Source organism: Rhincodon typus, chromosome 14, assembly GCF_021869965.1.
Source record: "Rhincodon typus isolate 14 chromosome 14, sRhiTyp1.1, whole genome shotgun sequence".
Classification (NCBI taxonomy): Eukaryota; Metazoa; Chordata; class Chondrichthyes; order Orectolobiformes; family Rhincodontidae; genus Rhincodon; species Rhincodon typus.
Window position 1 is genome coordinate 21,141,430 of NC_063345.1, and position 22,461 is coordinate 21,163,890.

Genomic DNA, 22,461 nt, shown 5'->3' on the forward strand with positions numbered 1-22,461 from the left:
TTTGACAGGAGTAAATGACCTCTTCACAGTGCCCAGGTCATCCCGGTGAGTAGCATCATTGGCTGGATTCCACCAAACACAGTTCTCTCACAGTGTAAGGTAATTGTGAAAATACTTACGTGGAAAATTGTACTTGAAGCAGGCCTGTGCTACAATCATCCACTCAGCCCTGGTTTCACAGAAGATGCCAATCATATCCTTTGCCTTCAGTCCCAAGGCAGACAGGCCACTGCCAAAGCAGTTTACACGCTGATTTACCTCTTCGTAGCTTAGCCATTTATATTCCCCCAGGATTAGCTGCAGATTAAGTCAAAATACATTCATCTGTCAATCAAGCAAGGATATGCCAACAAACATACATCCTCTTGGCCTTATTTTCGGGGTGCATTGAAAATGTGATCTCACTTAAAACTTGTGCAATCTATATGGACAATACTTGGCAAATTTGGTATACATCCCTTCTTCAAACATACAGGCAAGCCGTTAGATATAACTTTAAGCAGCTGATAAATTCATGGGAGTGAAAAATAACTACTGATGAAACAGCACTCTTGTACACACCCTAACAAAGCAAGGAAGTTCCAAATACTGAAACTTCTCCCTGACCACATACCGAATAAGGATCTGCTAGACCAGCAGTATTTCAACCTCTTCCCTTTCAATTCTTTTGAGTGACATTGTCGCTGCCCCCCCCCCCCATCCAGAGTTGAACTGGGGAGGACCAGGCATGGGTCTTCAGCTTCCTTCATGGAAGGATTTGAAGTTTATAAAAAAAGGGAGAAAGAAAGAAATGGGCAAAACAAGGCAAGAGATATTTCACAGATGGCAATAATCATGGCGCTGAAAGGAAATCTCTATTGTCCTCTTCTCTTGTAAGAGCAAGGCCAAACTACACTTGGCATAAAGATTATTTTGTAGAAGGGGGATGGGAAATTTAAGGTTTTCGCAAAGGTTTGTAGCTCAGGCCGAGTGCGAGGTTGTTGACTTGCTCGTTGTTGACGAGCTGGCTTGTTTTCGTTCAGACGTTTCGTCACCATGCTGAGTAACATCCGATGAAGCCTCGATGGGAAATGGTTAATAAAGAACCAACACTTGACATTAACCCCCAAAGGGGAAAGTACAAGATCCTTTTGACACCAACCAGAAACCCTATGTTTAACGTAACCATTCCTGGCCCATGAAGTACCCTTAAGAAGCCTCAGATGGAAGTCTATGGCAAGAGCATGTACAATCTACTGCTTTTAACTTTTAACCCTGTAGGAAATTGGGATGGAGTCAATGGGGATGAATCAGCATCAAGTATTTAGGCAGAAGTAATCTTTTGTGACCCTGCCTCTTACACGTGCTCCAATAATTAGATGCGTTCAAACAATGTGTGGAGGTTGGACAGGAAGAACTTAATTGACCAAGTTGTGTAGAGATAGAGCTCCAGTTAGCTAACACAAAATCCCATCTCAGGCTAGGTACACACACACACACAAAATATAGCTACAGCAGAAACAAACCTCCTCTCTCACGTGATGGATATATTTTACCAGCAAGTATTCAGCATCGCAACATATTGCTCACCTTTTTAAAGATTTTTCCATTAGCCTGCACCTCATTTTCTTCGCTCAGCAACTCTCTTGTGCCCAAGCAGTTCTGCTTCTGAAACTTCTTCACAGCCACTTCAAACAGTTTGTCGAGTGTGTCCAGCCCAGGGAAGTCCATTTTGGCAAGGGAGTCAAAGTGGTCCACGGAACGGAATGGGCTGCCTGGTTTCTCGGACGTGGGTTTGGCCTTGATTCGTTTTGCCATTGCCTTTTTCGTCTTTGCGTCAGAGAGGAAATACCATGGGATAAAGGTGAGGGTTGTGTAAAGCCACATCAATAGGTAGATAGGAAGCAAGAAAATGCAATGCACTTCTTGTTTAAGCTTCATTGTTTGGACTTTTGTCCCCCCCTCTTTAGATACTGGAAACACCAAAGGCAAGGTACTTTCTAGGATCTGCTTGGCGTTCTCTCTCACTCTCAACTGACTATTTGGGTGTTGATGAGTGTGGCTTGGTTCCCAGAAAGTGGCAAAGGAGCTGCAGTTTGGTTAGAGCAGTGTTGGAGAGGGACGAGTTTGACAGACAGAGAGGAAAAAGGTACAGTTAAAGTCTACACCGATGCTTTAAGAGCCAACGGCAGACACCGGTCAGGTCACAGCAATTTGAGCATGGGAGAGAGAAGAGAAAAATTGGACACATTAGTACATGGTTAGCATACTCACTACACGTAAAAGCAACACATTTATCAGTGAAAAGGTTTATTGTAACATAACACAGAATCTACCAGTTAAGAAACTAGAGATGATGGTTATGTGGAAAACATACCATCGGCACTGTGGGCAGGCAGAATATAGCTCAAAGAAGACAGTTACTTAGGGTATATCAGCTTGCAACAATATTGTAAAATTTACTCGAAATACCAAATTAAGTTGCCAATGTTGGTTTTGCTAATCAGTGGCTTTTCTTTATGCACATGTCTTGGCACAAAAATCAGCTAAACCCCAAATGTACTGCAGGTAAGGGAAAATAAAGTATAGGAAGAGAGGCAATTTACCATCCAGAGTAACTTTTATTTTTAAAATTGGTTCAGAGTTCTCTTGCATCAACAATTAAGTTTAACACTTATTATAACCTCGATGCTAGCAGCATAAGCAGGGGGTCAATTTGCCACAAAACAATTGCAATTCTGATATCTTTGGGTTTCAAAGAAAATGCAGACCACAGGGACAGATAACAAGGCACAGAATAAATAGTTAGCTCCGCTACGGTGGTGTCACTTCTCTTGTCTTACTCAACCTCATGTGGATACAGAATAGAAAGGCAAAGCACAACCTCCTTAAAATGTCATGGCATACTTTGAAATTCACTACAGAGATAAAATAACTACTCGATTAAGCTGGAAAGAAAGCAAATAATCCAGAATAAGACCAGGACCACCATAACCTCCCATTTACACAACAACTTAATAAAAAATGTCACCATTGAATGTGCATAAGAAACCAGATTCTATACTGCTGTGTCTAGTTACTGCACTACCACTGAAAAATTTTAAGTGTCTCAAAGGCCGTGAAATTAGTGATCTTGCATAAATCTGTGAGATGAATCACTTCCCCCACTGACATTTAAAATAGTTTACTTCCACTATTTACTAGAACAGCTCCTTCATTTGAATCACATGCTTCTTCAGCATTATGTCACAAAATATTTATTGGAGGAGATTAAACATATTGACCTCACCAAGTACTAACAATCCGGCTGTAAGTGAGATATGTAGGTACACAGAACATTAGGCACCATTTCTAGTTACTGCTTTAGCAACAGCTAGTGACTACTTACAGCAGGTCCAGCTTCAGAAAGACTTGAAGAGCTTTTGGAATTCCTTTCCTTCTGGACGGATTTCAATCTGAAGCAAAACAAAATAATTGTGACAATAAAGTCTATTTTGTATTTACGTTTTGCTCAGTACATTCTTGCTAAATGAAAAAGATGCCAACTTTAGCTAAAAAAAGTGATACGTTTGGCTCAGAGTTATGGTAGTATGGATAAAGCCTCACTGCAGAGGTTTCAGCAAATCTGAACCAGCACATAGCCCAACGCGCCCCCTTGATTTTGCTACGCTGTGCAGTGTAACCTGCATGCCCCGCTCTGTCCAAGCACCCTATGATCTGTATGTCCTTGCTTACTACGATCTGCCTGTACTGCTCGCAAACAAAGCTTTTCACCGTACTTAGGTACACGTGACAATAAATCAAATCAGTGACATACTGTCTAAAGTTGCCACCTAATCAGTGAGATGCTAAACCCATGTCACAATTTGAAGAGCAGAGGAACTCTCTCAGTGTCTGGACCAATAGAATATAGAACATAGAACAGTACAGGCCCTTCGGCCCACGATGTTGTGCCGAACTTTTAGCCTAAACCTAAGTTCTATCTAACCTCCACCCCTACCTTATACTTTCATCCATATGCCTATCTAATAGCCGCTTAAGTGCCCCTAATGAGGCCGACTCCACTACCCTTTCCGGCAATGCATTCCACGCCCCTACCACTGAACCTACCTCTGACGTCTCCCCTATATCTACCTCCACTCACTTTAAAACTATGCCCCCTCATAAAAGCTACCTCCACCCTAGGAAAAAAAATACTGACCTCTTCACTGGACTTAACAAAATATTCTCACTTGTAGAACCTTGCTGGGTGCAAACTGCTCACCATATTTGCCAGCATTTAAACCACACTTCACAGTTAGCCATGAAGTGCTACTATGAGGACGTGAAAGATTATATATAAAGTGAGGGCTGTGTTGCCTATTTGAATTGTTACTCAGGATTTAGAGGTGCCAGCCAATATGTCACCCAGGCCTAACCACATTTGTCCCAAGTAACAGGGATGATAGAAAAAGTTGAAAAGAAAGTGGGATATTCTGACTTCTCAAAGATAATTGACCAACGGTTCTGGTCTCGGATAAAATACTGGATATATTGCCTGGGTGGTGCGAGCTGGAAGGACCTTGCTGCCCAATCACTACATTAATGGTTTCAGCTCCATGGCTCAGACATATATTTAAGCCCATCTCCCAGGCCTACTTTTAGGTAGGCTAACAGCAGCCTTCAGAAGGACAATGTGACCTGTTTGATCAATGCTGCCATGATACAATTATAGTTGTAAAACAAACTACATTGGCCTGTGGAATCAGCAAAACAGAGAATCTGCATCACTATACATGTCCCTGGAAGGGTAAAATAAATCCAACTACTCTAGTGCAGTCATGCTCTCAACTTATTTAACAAACTGATATTTTCATGCGAACAGCACAGCAGAGGAACAGATCCTTCAGCCCACCATGTCTATGCTGACGAGGATACATTTCTAAACTAATCCAAATCTGTCTTCACATGTCCATACCACTCTAGTCCCTACTTGTGTGCCTGTATAAATACTTGTCAAACATACCACCTCCCTTGGCAGCACATTCCAGGATCCACCACTCTGTAAAAATAATTCCCTCACATATCTCCCTCACCTTAAATCTATGCCACCCCCCCCCACCCCCGTATTTGACATTTCCACCCTGGGAAAAAGACTTTGACTATCCATGCCTCATTTTATATAGTTCTATAGCCCCTCAGCCTCCAACAATCCACTTTCAGGGAGCTATGGGCTTTCACTGAGAGATCTCTCTGTACATTAATGCTTTTAAAAGGGTCCTGCCATTTACCGTGTACTTTCCTCTTGCACTTGACCTCCCAAAATGTATCACCTCACACTTGTCTAGATTAAACTCCAACTGCCATCTCTCCACCCAAATTTCCGACTGATCCATTTCCTTTGACAACCTTTCTCACTATCCACAACTTCACCAATTTTTGTGTGGTCTGCAAATTAGTATTCAGATCACCTACATTCTCATCGAAGTCATTTATATAAATTACAAACAGGGGTCCCAGCACTGATCTTTGTGGAACACCATTGATCACAGACTTCCAGTCACAGAAACAAGCCACTAATCCCCTTTGTCCTGGAGATCTGCCAATCAATAACAGCATGGCTGATCAGTTTGTGTTTTGAATTCCACATGTGGCTTTCTTTGTAAAAAAAAATGTCTTTTGGATCATCCAAAATGTTCTCTCAAGCAGTCTGACAGGTCAATCAATTCTCTTTTTTTACTCAAGAGTGAATGCTAAATGGCACATCTTTCTTTATTTTAAACTTTAAATCAAAACACTGGTTTCTTTTTAGTTTAACTGTAGTGATAGGTTACACATAAAACATACTCATATAATGTAAGGACATCTGAGACAGTCTATAAGAAGAAAAAGTAACTGCTGTCTTGGAAAATGCATACAATGAATGTAGAATGTGTATGTCAAGGGCTAGTATAGGTGACATGCTGAATTCCCCTCTTCTGCACTGCAAAATTCTTGACACCATCATCTGAAATTATCTCCAACTCAATTACCATCAAAACTTTATCTCAGAGTAATCAGTTCAAGATGCATTCTCCCAACTGCCCACATTTAGAAGAACATTTATACCTGCACACCGATTATTTTAACAAGAGAAGTGTGAACATTTCCACTATTGCACTTTGCTAAAAGAAATGAGGAATCAGTCAGTGTTGAATTCCAACTCAGTTTAGTACCTGGATAATGTAGGATAAAAAGCAGTCAGCACCAATACATTGTATAACTAGGATGCAAATAGTGTGCCTACCATAAACTGCTCACAAACAGATTTTCTACTCTACGAGGTGTGCAGCAGAGTCTGAAGAATAATTAATCTTGAGGTCTGTGTTAACAATCTCCCCTGGCCAATGGGAAATCAGTTTCAGCAGCTAGTGCATTGTCAAGAGATGCACAGGAAAGTTTTCACTGCCATTTCAAACAATACATGCTAGACTTTGGCCAGTTCAAACCTCAGGTCCACAGCCAATATTTCTAACTTCATGCTGAACTACACACACAGCTAAGCTAAAGAAACAGTGCTTGATCTAGGCTGGATTTCAACTCTATTCCAATTGGTGATAAAATATTTCGGTTATTAAAAAAAAAGTTAAAGTTAGTGATAAGAGCGAAACAGTTTTTAAAAATCAAAATTAGACTTTGTGTTTTGTTCCATAGTGAAATATTGCATTTCATCACGAGAGCTTTCACTGCTACACACAGTTTGCAAACAAACTCTCGTAAGAGAAGATAGCAAGTTACAACCTGAGCTTGCAGAATACAAGATATGGACAGATTGTCTCAATACGACATGTTTAAAACAAAATTCCTGCCCTATCCAAGTTTCCAAAAGTACTCATTACTCAGGAACAGAACATACCCAAGTCACAATAATCGAGGGGTTTCTAACTGCAGCGTCATAAATAAAGCCAAGGTCTGATATCCTGGATGGACAGCAATTAGTGATTGAATGAAGATGCAAATGGATTTTATAGCCCAAAGGAGAACATACTCAGTTGCTGAGTAATGCATGTGTTTCATGTAATATGACACTGTACAGCAACTGAAGGATAAGCGCAGGCTTAGGAGTCACATCAAATCTCGGTTTTGGTGCTCCTTCAAAATCCAATGCTGCATTTGCAATTAACGATCATAACTAAAATCATTGCAAAAAGCTCCTGGAGCTCCAACTGATGATATGACAATGAAAAAGCATGGTATTCAAATCATGAGGCATGGCACAGACCGTCAAGCAGCAAGTCTGCCATCACAACCAGCAACTCCTCCTCTCCCACCTCCCATTAGAGAGATTCAGACTTCGTCTCAACATCAACCTGCTTACAGTCAAAGACAGTTTTTATAGACAGACAACAAGCAGCCCATAAACTGATATCTGTACCTCGGAGTGTGCTGTGACAGTGGGATAATTTTAGAGTTTCTCAACTGCAGTGAGTTAAATCAGAGATCACAATGGATACCTGACACATTCTTGTGCTCACCCCTAAAAAGGGACGAGGGTCACACTGCCAGACCACTGCAACCTGGTTAAAACATTTGATTTGTGTTCTTGTAACCAGCACACTTGTGTGAAGGCATTGAAAGTTAGTGATGACACCAGTATTTCAAAACACATACAGAATAAGTGCACAGTAGATGATGGTTCCATGTATTTTACATACACCAAGAGGTTGATGATTTTCAGAGATTTGCTGCCCTCACAGTAATTTCAATCTTGTTGACAAGGTCAGATGCTGCTTTTTAAAAAAATAAGTCAACTTCCAAGAACACCAATCTGTAAATCTACATTTTTTTTCCAGTGACACTGCAGATAGCTTCAAGGGTCTTGATGTAATTGATAAGTTTAATCTTTGCTGCATGATGCAATTTTTACAAGCCAAAGAGCCAGGTGCCATTGATCTATGCTGCTAGGGTGTATGTACTGAGCTACTTATCACAACAAGCACTATATACATTGGTGTGCATCAGCGTAAAATTCTAAGTTTATAATGGGTTGGCTGCCATAACCAGTTAAATTCATGCAGTGTGGATTTATGCCAATACAATCTAGTAATCAGGTATTTCAATTTGACTTGAGTTTTTGATAGTTTGAGCTCGACGTATCACTTCTCCAGTTGCCATTTTAAAGATCTTTTTTTAAAAAAAATGGTATCATAGACAAACACTGGCCTTGCCAGTCTCTAATTGCCCTTTAATGGAGTGGTTTTTTAGGCCATTACTTGTGGGGCAGGCAATCCCTTTCCTACATCTGGAGTCACATACAGGCAAAACCAAGTGAAGGTGGTAAATTTATTTTTCTAAAGAGCATTAATGGACTAGACGGGTGTTTGTAACAGATTGGTGATATTCTTATCGTCACTATTACTGAAGCCAGTTTTCAATTCCAGATCATTTAATTAACAGAACTCAAACACCAGGTACCCTGGTATTATTAAAACCACGTCGCAAGAACTTTACTACTTCTGGGTTACTAGGACAGTAACGTTACCACAATGCATCTTCTTTTTCATCGAATTATAGATGTAGGAACATTATTAATAGCAAATCATATATGCACTGTATTTGTGCAGCCGCAGGATGTTTAGCACAGCACCTATCAATAGGAAGAAGTTTAGAAAACAAGATACCTGTTACTACCAATCCAATTAGTCTTTCGAATAATTTAGTAGATTCCAGAACAGTCCTTTATTAGATCAAACCACTTTAAAAGGAGATTCAGATGAGAATTAACTTAATTTAGTACAAAATAAAACAAAGAACTAGGGATGCCAGAGATCTGAAACAGAAACCAAAAATTGCTAAAAAATGCAGCTGACCTAGCAGCATCCTGTCAGGGGAAGGCAGAAACCATTAATTTTGTTGTCTACCCACAGATGCTGCCAGACCTGCAACTCCTGTTTTTGTGTCTAACTTAATTTGAGTTTGTTTTCTCTGAAGGACAAAGCGAAGTGCTAGATGAAAAATGGACTGGGATGTCCATGATTACAAAGACACTTAAAGATGAAAGTCATTTGTTCCATTTCAATTCATCTATCCAGCATCCCACATTGAACCTTTCCACTCTGACTCTATGAAGAACCACCCGTTTTAGTCAGTCTTAAGAATGGTCTTATGCTAGTTTGAATTCTTCTCTCCTTCTGCCATAGTTTAGTTTACTGTTTTTCAGATCAACCTTTTTCCCCTACCATCTTACAAAGAGACCTCTCAAATCCCTCTTCTGCAGGTTATATAAAAAGCCCGAGACTCTTCAATCTTTCCTCATAATTTAGACGCTGGTCACTGAAAATCAGCTTAAAAGGCATACATTCACATAACACCCTTTGCAACCTTAGGACATTCCAACATGCTCAAAAGCCAATTAAGTACTTCTGCTGTAATGTAAGAAGCAAAAAAAAAACTGTGCTGTTTCTCCAGTGCTCCAAATCTTCCTGCTGACCAGGACTGGATGCATGTTCAGAATTGAACAGAATTTGATGATTTAGTTCAACAGCCTACTATTTTAATTCAGTCCCACTCTGTTCATTGAGCTTGTTGGGTCTTCCGAGTTATCAATAATCAGTCTCGATGATCTGGATACCATTCACGTCATTGGCTGTTTTATTTCCCATTATGTGTGACATCTTCCCCACCTCTGCAATTTTCAGAATGCTTCCTTCACTCCACTGTGCCTCCCAGTTTGGTTTATCATTATCTACAAATCTGGGCAATTCAAATGGGCATTTCTGAATCCAGGTCATAGAAATAAGACCCCTTCGAAGAGCAAAACAGCATACATTTGCAATTTCTTTACTCAGAGAGTAGTAGAGAGTAGTAAGGGCATGGAATGCCCTGCCTGCAAAAGTAGTAGATTCGCCCACTTTAAAGGGCATTTAAATGGTCATTGGATAAACATATGGATGATAATGGAATAGTTTAGGTTAGATGGGCTTCAGATTGGTTTCACAGGTCGGCGCAACATCGAGGGCCGAAGGGTGTGTACTGCACTGTAATGTTCTATGTTCCATATATCTGTTGCTGGTGGTTCTGAGTGAGGCAGGAACATTGGTCAGGATACTCATTCTTTTCTAAATAATGTCATGGTGCCTTATATATCCATTTGAATTGACAGCCTCAGCCCCTCTCGTGCATCTCCTCCAAAATATGGGACCAGTTCCATGAAGGTTCGAGTTCTTATGTACAGGTTGGATTCAACTATTTTTTGACTGAGGGCTACCAATTGAACCAAGCTCACATTACATTGTCAAGCAGTCAATAGAACAATAAATCAATAAAATGCTATTTTAGTTTGCAATCGAAGAAAATGGAATTAGGGTGTTGGTGATCGAATGGAGAGAAACAGCTTGTATTGGATACATTATTTTATAAGAGGTTCTACATGACAGTAATCTCAGAGTGAAGTTTAATTTATATGTGGATCCACAAACCCAATGCCAAGCATTACATCACTGAACATAAAGGAAGATTCTAATAAAACATATTTTGAATAAAGTCCCAACTGTCTTCATTTTACTTTTAGATTCTTCAGTCTCTCAAAAGCACTGTAGCACATTCCACTCAAACCCAAGCAGAGTTGAATTCAAGCACAATTTAACGCAAGCCCATTTAATAGGTGGAAGCTGCAAGCTTGCGGAGAAAGCAGTTTTGGATCTGAAGAATTTGCTGACCTTAGAATTTGAAGAAGATTACAGAAAGAAGCAATAACCTAGCAGCTGATGGTCCAATTTAACTACATTTGCAAGTTCCATTCATCCTTTCACACCACCTGTTTACAAAATGACCCATAAGAGGCAGCTCAATCCCCAACCTAAATGTGAATGCATTTCGCTTCCCATTTATTGCTTTGAAGCATTATTTCCACAAAAATATTTTAGAGAAATAATATCAACCAGATGATTTGCTAATTTAATCACTACTTTGCTGGAGACACCAATTATGGAGGTCCATTTATGCTGGCCACCCAGCATTGACTTATTTAAAAATAAAATGGGAGTTTCTATACCACAAACATTTATTCCAAACATTAAAATAAATTATACTCAGGAAGTGGGTATGACTGGCATGCCCAGCCCCACTTCCCTGAGACACTTGAAATGCTGCAATCCTTGCAAATACCCTCAAAGTGCTCTTAAGTAGGAAATTCAGCATTTTAACCAAGGTAAATTCAAGACAGTACAATTTGCAACTTGGTGGAAAATCATAACATTTTACAAGGAAAGCAGAAGAACAATTCAGCCTGTCATATCCATGCTGAGGCTTGAAAAACAATGCCCTGACTCATGCCTCAGCCTTTTCCACATAATGCAAATGAATCCTCCTCAGGTACGTGATCAATTAGGTTTTAAAAGTTTCCACGATTCCCAATTTTACCGCTACCATAAGGGAGTGCACTCCAGATCTTAACACCCTACGAGAAGAAATATTGCCCCTTATTCCTTTCAAGTTCTTTTGCCAATCCTTCGGATTCCAAGCCCATTTGCCTAAGGAAGCAGGTTATAGTCATAGAGATGTACAGCATGGAAACAGATCTTTCAGTCCAAGTTGTCCACGCCGATCAGATAATCTAAATTAATCTAGTCCTATTTGCCAGAATTTGGCCCATATCCTTCAAACCCTTCCTATTCATATGCCTTTTGAATGCTGTAATTGTACCAGCCTCCACCACCTCCTCTAGCAGCTCATTCCATACATACACCACCCCGCATGAAAAAGTTACCCCTTAGGTCCTTGTTAAATCTTTCCCCTCTCACCTTAAACCTATGCCCTCTAGTTTTGGACTCTCCCACCCTGGGAAAAAGACCTTGACTATTTGCCCTACCCATGGCCCTCATGATTTTATCAACCTCTGTAAAGGTCACCCCTCAACCTCCAACGCTCCAGGGAAAGAAGCCCCAGCCTTTTCAGCCTCTCTCTGCGTTCAAACTCCCCAATCCTAGCAACATCCTTGTAAATCTTTTCTGATGTGTTAAAAGCCCTCAGCTTTCTCTTTTTGACATTTTCTGTTTGAAGGACAACCCTGGCTTCCCCTATCTTTCTATATGATTGAAATTCCTCTATTCGTGGTAAACCTCAAGATCTCAGTTTCCTTCCTAAATTATAGGACACAGAACTTGGTTTTTTTTTATTCATTCGCAGAATATGGGGGTCACTGGCTAGGCCAGCATTTATTGTCTAATTGCCCAGAGGGTATTTAAGAGTCAACCACATTGTTGTGGGTCCGGAGGCACATGTAAGCACAGCAGTTTCCTTCCCTAAAGGACATTAGAACAGAACACAACACTTCCAAGTGAAGCCTAACCGGTTACCTAGAAATGTTTAGCATGATTTCCCGGTTTTGCTTTCAATATCACAGTTTGGAAAGCCAAATCTTTCATATGCTTGCCTGGGATCAAGTCCTTCAAGAATGTGCAAGTGTGCACCCAATCACTGCCACTCCTGTCAGAGTCACAGAAGTCTACAACACAAAAAAAGGCCCTTCAGCCCAACAGGGTCAAAACAACTAAAGTATTTTAATCCTCAAAAGGCTATACTGTACTAAACATGGGCACTGAGCACACTAGAGTCGCTCCGAAATAAACACAGGCAATGCTGCAGGCATTCGGGTTGGGCAGTATCTATGGCAGAAACAGGAGCATATAGCAATGAAATACAATTTAAGTGTGGCAGCCAAAAGCATGCGTATACAAAATCAAATCTGAGATAGGTTGGAAGGTAAGAAAGACAAAATGACAAAAGGGGTAAGAATTCAAGGCAAAAACAAAACAGATGTTAAAGAGATAAAATAAAGGTCCAGGTGGTGTATAATGCCGCAGTAGAATCACCAGTTGCTGTCCAAAATTTGAGAGACTGTAGGGATTCTTCATATTGTTTCTCCCAAAGTGCATCACTTTAACGAATCTTGTACATCTTGAATGGCGACTGTGGGTTTAGAAGATGCTGATGTGTTTCTTATCTCCTGTACGCTCTGCACTCACCATACACCATTCATGGAGGAAATTAACATTAGAGATGGGATGGGGTATCAATCAGGCAGGGTGCTTTCTGGATTGGTGTCAATTTTATTGTGTTGTTGTAGTTGGACCCACCCAAATAACTCTCCATCATGTTTCTGACATGTAATCTTCAAATGGAGAGCAGCTTTGGGTAAGTCAGGAGGTGAGCCACTTTCAGAACAACACCCAGGCTCTGACTTGTTCTGGGAGCTGTGATGATGGTGGGGGAATTCAATGGTGGTGGTGCTGCTAACGAGTGCCATGGGAAGTTGGTTATTTCAGATTGTCATTGCTTGGATGTTTCTCGACATCTATCAATCAGAGTCTGAATACATTTGTGGTAAAATTCATCTGAGTTTGAGTGATAAATAAAAATATTGTAAGGTGGCTTTTGCAATCTCAGACGAAAAAAAAAACTTGACTTTAAATCTCCAGGCAAGATACAAGCTTTAGATAGAGAAAAAGGTAATACTCTCCTCCTGAGCAGAGAGTTAAATTTCATGCCTTTTAAAAAATTTATTCATGGGATGTGGGAGTCACTGGCTGGCCCAGCATATATTGCCCATTACGATTGCCCAGAGGGCAATTAAGAATCAACCAAATTGCTGTGGGCCTGGAGTCACATGTAGGTCAGACCAGGTAAAGTTGGCAGATTTCCTTCCTTACAAAAGGACATTGGTGAACCAGATGGGTTTTTCCTGACAATCAGTTTCATAGTCATCGTTAAACTCCTATTTCCAGATCATTATTGCATTCAAATTCTACCATCTGCCATAGCAGGATTCAAACCCAGGTCCCCAGAACATTACTGAGGTCTCTGGATTAATAGCCTAGCGGTAATACAGTCACCTACTCCCAGCAAAAGCCACAAACCACTGTTACAATGCACTAGGATAGCATGCCATAAATCAAGCTCTGTTATCCCTGGAGTCATATCAAATGTTAAAGTTTTGTTTTGAAAGTACACACAGTACCCCAATTTATCAGATTTTCAGACCGAGGTTGATAGAAAGGATGGACCAAGTTCCTGTATTGAATGCTTATTCTACTTCAGTAGAAGTAACTAGACTACAGCCACAAGCAACAAATAGAAACCACTGGCGTTTAACAGTAAATAAAATTCTAATCCCTTATAAGCTCCCCCCAACACAGACAACCAAATAGCGAGAATAGATCACTGCTGGGGGCAGAAAAACTGGAAAGCCAGTTCAGTGGTTTTTGTTTCCCGATTCCAAAGTTGAGATGCTTCTTCTTTAGCTGGCCAGATCGCCAGGTGGTTAGATGCCTCTCTCTGGAAGCTTCCACTGGTTTGTAAGAAGCAGAAGTGGCTGCTTCACTCAGAAACTGTTTGATTTATCAACTTAGAAGTCACAATCTATAGCAACTACTGAAGGAAAAGTAATTGTTTTCTTCAAGTTTAAAGTGAGTTTCAGACAGTAGAGAGCAGGTAGCTTCTGGGCTGGGAGAACGTCTGCACAGCTCTCTTCCTCTCTCTCTCTCTCTGTAACTTGCTTCCAGCTCCATGTTGCTCAACCAGTCAAGAACCAACCACACAGCTGCCGGCAAGCAAAAAAGGCTCTGCCACTGATAACCATCACGGGTTCACAGTCCAAACAACATCTTACTGATTGACTGAACAAGAGCTGGATCGTTACACACACTTAGCTCCATGCTGTCAGCTATCTGAACTTCAATTCCTGCTTGTTCAAACAGCTTATATCCGTGGCAGGTATTATGAACAAGTTACTTGCTTTCAATACTGCAGATATGCTTCCAAACACTTAAAACTCGAATCATTTTAGTCCACAGATTCTAAAAATGCTAAAATAAAAAAGGACATGGTCCTAACCCTACATATAGTAATATTTCTTGCACATCTAAAATTCCAGATTCCCATCACCTTCAGCTATGGCAGGCTAACTAAATATTATCCTTCCTTTTCTCAATAAAATCTTACAGCGTTATTTTCTACACGATTTGACTTTTGTTAGCAGCAGAAAGTACAGGTTGTGTGTTTCATTTGCAAATAAAAGCTCTCAAACCCCAGTCTGCAAAGCATGTCCAATCAAGCCCTTAAAACCAACCTGTTCAGAGAAGTTATCGTCATTGTGCAATCAGGTACTGTGGAAGTTAAACTATAGCCTACAGTTCCAAAAGAGGCCTGAATAACATCAGGTCACAAGAATGCATTGATTGTTGTTTAGGAAATTAGGACGATAGAAGAATAAATGACTAATCACTTGCTTCACATGAAGTTTATACCTCACAAACAACAAAATAACCAAATCCACCCGAAGCAGACAACAGACAGTTGTAAATTGCTGAAGAGAAATCGGGAAAACCCCTTAACCATCCACGACAAAAACCAAGCAAGTATTAAAGGAAATAAGCTACAAAACAGAAGAAAATCAGACTAGGGCAAGTGTACTTTGGAACAGATGAAGTATTGTGTGAATGGGAACAGGAAATTATAAACAGCCATAGATCAAGAGGGGAAAACAGAGACAGTGGGGTGAAAGGAGGCAATACACCTTGAATTCAGCAAATTAAAAGTATTTTCTCCATAGTGACAGACCAGAAGCTATGGAGGAGTGATGGAATTTGTATCAGCATTTACAATTATCATACAAGCTTACTCCCAAAAATAATCAGAATGGCAAATGAAATGTTGGTCTTTACCTCAAGGAGGTCGCGAGAGTAAAGTGACATTGCAATTGGACAGAACTATGGTTAGTACCAGCTCCAAATGGGACTTAAAACAATAACCCAGTATCTTTCGCCACAGACAGTGTCAGAATTTCTCCAGTGCTTCGATTTTGTTTTGGGTTTCCAGCATCTGCTTTTCATTACACTGGAGTATCAGGTTCAATTTGTGAATCAAGCCACAAGAAAAATACAACAAAGCAAAAAAAAAAAAAAAAACTGGCGCATGCTGGAGTTCAGAAACACACAAAAACCGAAATTGCCGGAGAAACTCTGGTCTGGCAGCACCTGTGGAGCGAAAACAGAGTGAACACCAAGTCCATTGACGTTTCCTTAAAACAGGAAAAATAGGTTGGTCTTGGAAGGGTGATGGCACAGATTCATCAGAATATTCCCAGAACTTAAAGAGCTCAATTACAAAGCCTGTTTTCATTAATAGCTTATGTCCACTCATGTTTAAATGGTGGAAAAATGATCATAAAACAATAGTGCAAAGGAGGCCTTTCGGCCCATCATATCCTTGCTGATCATTTGATGGAGTTCTCCAACTAATCTTCCTCATAGTTCTCCTTTTCCTTCTTCATTTAAAAAGGGAAATCAGGAAAGTATGTTCTCCATACAAAGAGCAGTGGAAATCTAGGGCACTCTTCCTTAAAGATGTGGATGTTGGTTCACTTAAAATTTTAGAAGACAGAGCTCAATAGCTTTTTTTTGTTGGGTAAGGTTATCAAGCAACATAGATCAAAGGCAAATAATAAAATAGGTTGAGGCACAGAGTTAACACTGCACTGAATGGAGAATAGGCATAGGGGTGTTACATAAATCACCCTCCTGCTCTGAAATGGCAAACATGAAGAAAAGACAGCTGAGAGGAGGATTAATTAGAGAGCTCCATCAAATGATCAGCATGGATAGGAAGGGCTGAAAGGCCTCCTTCTTTGCTGTATTGTTTTATGAGCATTTTTCCACTATCTACACTTGAGAGAATGCAAGCCATTTGTGTAAACACATTTCCTATAATAGATTCCAGACAAGCATTTGCGAGATAGATAACTTCAGAGTATTCAGGTATTAGACAGTTAATCCAGCACGACAGATACAGAATAAAACATGCAGCGAGGCACAGAACATACCTCCCCCATGAAAGAAACATCAACAAGAAAATTAGTGCATGACTTCATCACTGTAACCAAATTCCTGGAATCAGACTGTGTTGTAAATCGTTTCCATCGGACTCTCGCAGGTTAGGACACAAATCAGACACATAACACATGTTCTAAACTTTCCGTGACCACTTCCCAGTGACCCCCCAGTGGGCCCACCTTCATCACAGTAGGCTGCTATAGGTTGCTAGCTGAAAAAAATGCTGTCAATCACTGGCTCATTCCACTCCCATTCTTAGTGGCATTCCACAAATGCAGAGTTTGAGTACAACATGACAAACTCCTTACTCCACTCATGTTGAAGCACGCATGGTTAAAAGTGCCCACAGGTTCAGTAGCATTTCAGTGTCGATGGAGACTGGTGCATATCGGTAAAAGCACTCTGCCAAAGACTCACAGGCCAAGCTGCTCTAAGACTGCTAATGTCCGAAAGCAGATACAAAATTACAGAAGCAGGATTTTCCAAGTGGCAAACAAGTCAAAGATCAGCCATGCACATTGAGCAGCAATTTTCAGGTGGATTGATTATTTTAAATCAGAAAAATAATAATAAATAAAAACCTTAAAAAGAATGCCGCCTTAAGGTTTATTTGCCACATCACCACATTACACTTTTGGATTTTTGTAAAATATGAAATACTTCATAGTGTAATGATTAACCTTACCAGCAGGATACGAGTATTATACTCCAACTCTTTCAGCCAGCTGAGGGGGTCTGAAATGCAGCATCGAGACAGAATACTTTCTTTTTATATATCTGCAAAATACAACACACCCCTCGAGTGAACCCTCTGTACGAGTTTACTACTACATGACGGCAGTAAGTTTGAACAGGAAGTGATTCATAATTTTAAATCAGTACATGTTGTCAGCATAGACATTTTCCTTAAAAGCACGCCATTAGTAGGCATATTACGTCAGACAAAGCTGAGAATTAGTTTGGTGGAGTTATTCTATGCTTTACACAGTATCCCAGAGAGCAAGAAAACAAAAATCAGCATGACTGACAGCAAAGGATTCAATCTGTCTTTTTAAATGTGTGAACCGTTGTGCTCAGCTGGGAGCAATCCAACCATTGAACCAGAGATTGTTGGTTCAAAACCCACTCAAATCTGGAGCACAAATTTTATCACTCACAGTGCTCAGGGTCAGCTGCATTGCTGGGACAGGCCAGTTTGGAGGAGACACTGAACCAAGGCCCCACCAGTGGGATGTAGATGATCCCAAGGCACCAAAGTCAAGGAAGCTTCCTCTGGAGTTTTGGCCAATTATTATCGCAGAAGGAATATAATAAACAGACTGCCTGCTGATCACCTCATCGCTGATTGTGGAAGCTTGCTGTGCATAATTAGCTTTCCTGTTTCCTACATCACCCTGGTGACTGCAGCTTCATTTTGGGAAATCCTACTGTCATAAAGTAAGACAGCTTTATTCATAAAAAGTGTAAGTTACAAATACAAGACGAGGCTACAACTGAGTTTGAATTCAAATGTAATTGATTATTTCAATTAATGCAAATGAAAGGTCATTCAAGGCGATTGGCTCAGCACAGTAAGTTGGTTTGTATTGTAAGCTTTTCAGAGAACAGGATAAAGACATGGCCACGATCACAGCAGCTTCATAATCTTGGCTGGGCCATGTACACCATTTTATTGAACCCTTTACACCAATGCTGTGTAGTCACCAACTCAAGACAAGAGAGTTAATACCAAGAGCAGGATTTCAACCCTGCCTGAGTCAGCAAAAACCAGGTGGGAGAGGAATTAAAATGCACTAGTGATTTAATCATTCAAAATTCAGCCATTTCCAGTTCCGATCATCTGGACACAGCTACAGCAGCCTACTGAAACAGTGGGATCCTTCTTTGAATACATAGATTGGAGCCAGATTAATGTCTTTGAGCTTTAACCATAATTTCACCTCCCAGCTCAAACCCTCCAGGTGAAAAGGTCTGTCAACGAAGGCAAGGCTTTAAAAACTCATCTTGTATGGGATTGGGTGGAAAGTTGCCCAGAAGCTTGTTATTGAGGCTTGGTGATTCAAATCCTGACCACATGGATTGACATGTTGTTGCGAATACACCAGTGCGGCTTCTTGCTATGGATTGAAATCTACACCCAGCCTTTAACAGCTCAACTAACCAGTTAGGCTGCTGCACTAGACAGAAGGTAACCAGAAAGCTGAAAATTAGCTTTAAAAAGATTAAAGCTCTCATTGAAATAAGCCAAACAGCCTCAATTTTTAAAAAAAGCCACACTTTATAAATTGGCAGGTCAGGGATAGTTTACAACAGGAGTTAAACATCCCATCTGACTACCCACAGCAATGAAGACTGTAAACCCAATTAGGCAAGATAGACAAATTGTTTTCAAGCACAGATTTCCTCCAGGCTACTACTCAAACCAAACAATGTTAACCCAATCAAAACAAAATACCTCTTTTTTTTTCCCCTACCTACAATCACACATAATGAAGCAGCACTCCCAAAGAAAGCTGCACACAACACAATTGCAATGGATTGAGATACATTCATGGACTGAGGTCAGTGCTACTATGAATGGTTTCCTTTTAAATTCAAGAAAGATGTCGACAACCTGAAGCCTGAATTTAATCAAAAAATTAACACTCAGACCGAACAATTGGGCTCAGAACATGAAAACATTTAGAAACACGTGCGGCCTACAAAAACAATCAAATTCAGATGTGGGGATACTTAAGGGGTCGTGGCAGCCAATGGCTGACAATGCTCTGTGTAACCAACAAAACCATTAAAATAAGGTGAGGGCAGCACTAACTAAAATTTCATTTCTACTTGTTTATAATGCTGTGTGTAGGAGAAAAAAATAACAGGCAACTAACATCCAAGTGAAGTCAAAAAGAGAGAGTTCACTCAGCAGCAGTGCTAGGAAGAGCAAATGAACTGCAACACGATAATGACAAGGAAGGAATGGTCAAACTGGCAGCATATTGGTTAGAGCTCTTCTGATGTACAGCATTTAGTCACAGTTATATGGTCTTCAAGAGCCCTGATCACTAAAGGATATCAGTTCAGGATATCAAAAGATGAGAATGTTGTACTGTTCTGACAATTAATCTTTGACTCACATCGAAACAACAGATTTTTATCTTGAATACAAAGCTGAAACTGAACAGTGAAGGCCGGATAAGGGGAACAGACTGAAACCAGCAATTCTAGGGATTTCTTCACAGAATGATGAACACACGGAACGAACATACCAGTAGAATTACAGAAATGAAAAAAAAAGGGTGGAATTGTTTGTCAGATAGCTGTTTTGATGGAATGTAGAGGTCCATAGGGTTTTGTTGGATGAAGGAGCTGAGGTAAGCCATATTGCTTTCACTGCCAGTTATCTTTTTTCTTAGAAATTTCTATCACAGAATGCTTGCATCACCAACATTGCCACTATTTGCTGTCCATCCCCCAACTGCCCATAAATGGAGTAATTTCCTTAGTCATTCCAGAGGACAGCCTAGACTGAACTGCATGGCTGCGGGTCTAGAGTCATATGTAGACCAGATCAAGCAAGGATGGCAGATTCCCTTCGCAGAAGGATAAAAACCAACTGGCTCACTATGACAATCAATGATCATTTCATAGCACCATTACTGACACTAGGTTTCAGTTACAAATCTTTACCAATTGAATTTAAATTCCACCAGTTGCCATGAGGGATTTGCACAAGTCTCAGGATTACTAGTCGAGGGATATGGATAAGATGAATGGCAGGTGTCTTTTCCCTAGGGTGAGGGATTTCAAGACCAGGGGACATTTAAGATGGGAGGAGAAAGATTTAAAAAATACATGAAGAGCAATTTTTTTTTTTTTAAACTGATGGAGCGTGTAGAATGAACTGCTAGAGAAAGTGGTGGATGTGGGTACAGTTACAACGTTTAAATGACATTTGGATAAGGACATGAATAGGAAAGATTTGGAGGGATATGTGCCAAACACAGGCAGGTGGATCTAGAGATAACACAGTGTGGAGCTGGAGCAGCACAGCAGGCCAGGCAGCATCAGAGGAGCAGGAAAGTTGACACTTCGGGTCAGGACCCTTCTTCAGAGAGAAAGAAAAAAATTTTCTGTAAAAGAGTCCCGACCCGAAACATCCATCTTTCCTGTTCCTCTGATGCTGCCATGCTAGCGTTATCCTATCTGTAACAATTAGCGACCATCAGTGTTTTATAAAAATGCTCCAGCAATTACAACACAGATAGAATCCATTTGGCTCACTGAACTTGTGTCTGTGTTAATTTAGGCGACATGTTAGCATCATGGTAATGTTGCCGGATTAGTAATCCAGAGACCCATGGTGAGCATGAGGACATGGATACAAATCCCATCCTGGCAAATGGTGCAATTTAAATTCAATGAATAGAACCTGGATTTGTAAACTAGTCTCGGTAAAATGACCACAAAACCGTCATCGTTTAATGCGAAACACCAACTGGTTCTCTGCTGTCCTTGAGTGAAGGAAATCCCCAACGTTTACGCATTCTGGCCTGTATGTGACTCCAGACCAATAGCAAAGTGGTTGGCTTTTAACTGTCCTCTAAAATTGCCTACTGAGACACAGTTCAAGGGCGATCAGGGTTGGCAACAAATACTGGCCCAGCCAGCAATGCCCACAAGCCATGATAGAAGAAAAAGAATCTTCAACTGTACTTTCTACTCTAATTCCATAACCCTGACTATTTTGCATTGCCACAACTTAATTGTCTCATCAAATACAGAGAATGAGAAAAAGTCTTTATGGTTAATTCCCATCAGAGTGGACTGCTTGCCTGAAGGTGCTCTCTACAACTTTATTTCACTCATCCTCATTCACTGAGCTATTCTGGGTATTCCCAAAGATTCCAACTTGGCATTCCCCAAAGTGGATGAGTTAGGACCAATCACTCTAAACTTCCAATACAGCGATTTCCCTTCTCTGTTCCTTTATCGAACGACTGTTGCTGAGTCCTGACTCTTTCAATCCCCTCCAACTCATCATCCTCTCAGTCTCATCAATTCCATGCTGTGGGGCACTCCCAATGGAACTCTCATGCTGTTGCTGCAGACAGAATAAGGTGTGAAATGAAAGTTGGCCACCAATCCACTGAGGCTGTTCACGCAATGGGGAGACACCAAACCCCATTAGGGGTTCCAACTAATTCACCTCCCAAGGCATTTTCCCCCGGGAAAGTCCGGAATATTCATCCATTATTCAAGTCAGGCTTCTCTCTTTGGAATGTCCCTCATTGCCCACAACACAGGAACCACTGCGTTCTTTGAAGTATTTGATAATTATCACACAGCTTCTAATCCCATTCCTATCAAGATTACTCTTTATGAAAGAATTATATGGAGGGCTTAATTGGCAGCTTTGCTAATGTAAATAAATTCCACATTTCCATTGTTATTTTTATCCTCGATCTTAACTTTAGATTTTTATTCTTACATTGGATGTTTGTGCACTCAAAGTCCATATTGCATGGTATGCTTGCATCATCTATGGATCTAAGTTAGTGTCATTCGACATATCATTGACTGACAAGGAAGTTAAGGTTTGTGGGACAGGCAGCAAAGTGGAGGTAAGGTCACTTTCAGATCAGCC

At 40.5% G+C, this 22,461-nt stretch overlaps 2 protein-coding genes across 6 annotated transcripts in view; both read right to left on the reverse strand.

The window, feature by feature from the left end:
- The window catches only part of LOC109936583 (transforming growth factor beta activator LRRC32-like), a 267,744-nt gene that overhangs the window by 214,362 nt on the left and 30,921 nt on the right, over positions 1-22,461 (reverse strand). The window lies entirely within an intron of this gene.
- Positions 1-22,461, reverse strand: part of acsl4a (acyl-CoA synthetase long chain family member 4a) — a 124,834-nt gene that overhangs the window by 33,458 nt on the left and 68,915 nt on the right. The window contains exons 3-6 of one of the 5 annotated variants that reach the window (XM_020530926.2): positions 17,512-17,603; positions 3,368-3,434; positions 1,570-1,809; positions 120-297 (exon numbers count right to left, since the gene is read on the reverse strand). In XM_020530926.2, coding sequence (XP_020386515.1) covers positions 120-297; positions 1,570-1,797 — 406 coding nt within the window. In that variant the 5' untranslated portion in view covers positions 1,798-1,809; positions 3,368-3,434; positions 17,512-17,603. Of the gene's footprint in view, positions 1-119; positions 298-1,569; positions 2,153-3,367; positions 3,435-16,816; positions 16,885-17,511; positions 17,604-22,461 lie in introns of those variants that run through there. The other 4 variants (XM_048605463.1, XM_020530918.2, XM_048605465.1 and 1 more) reach the window with 4 other exon arrangements.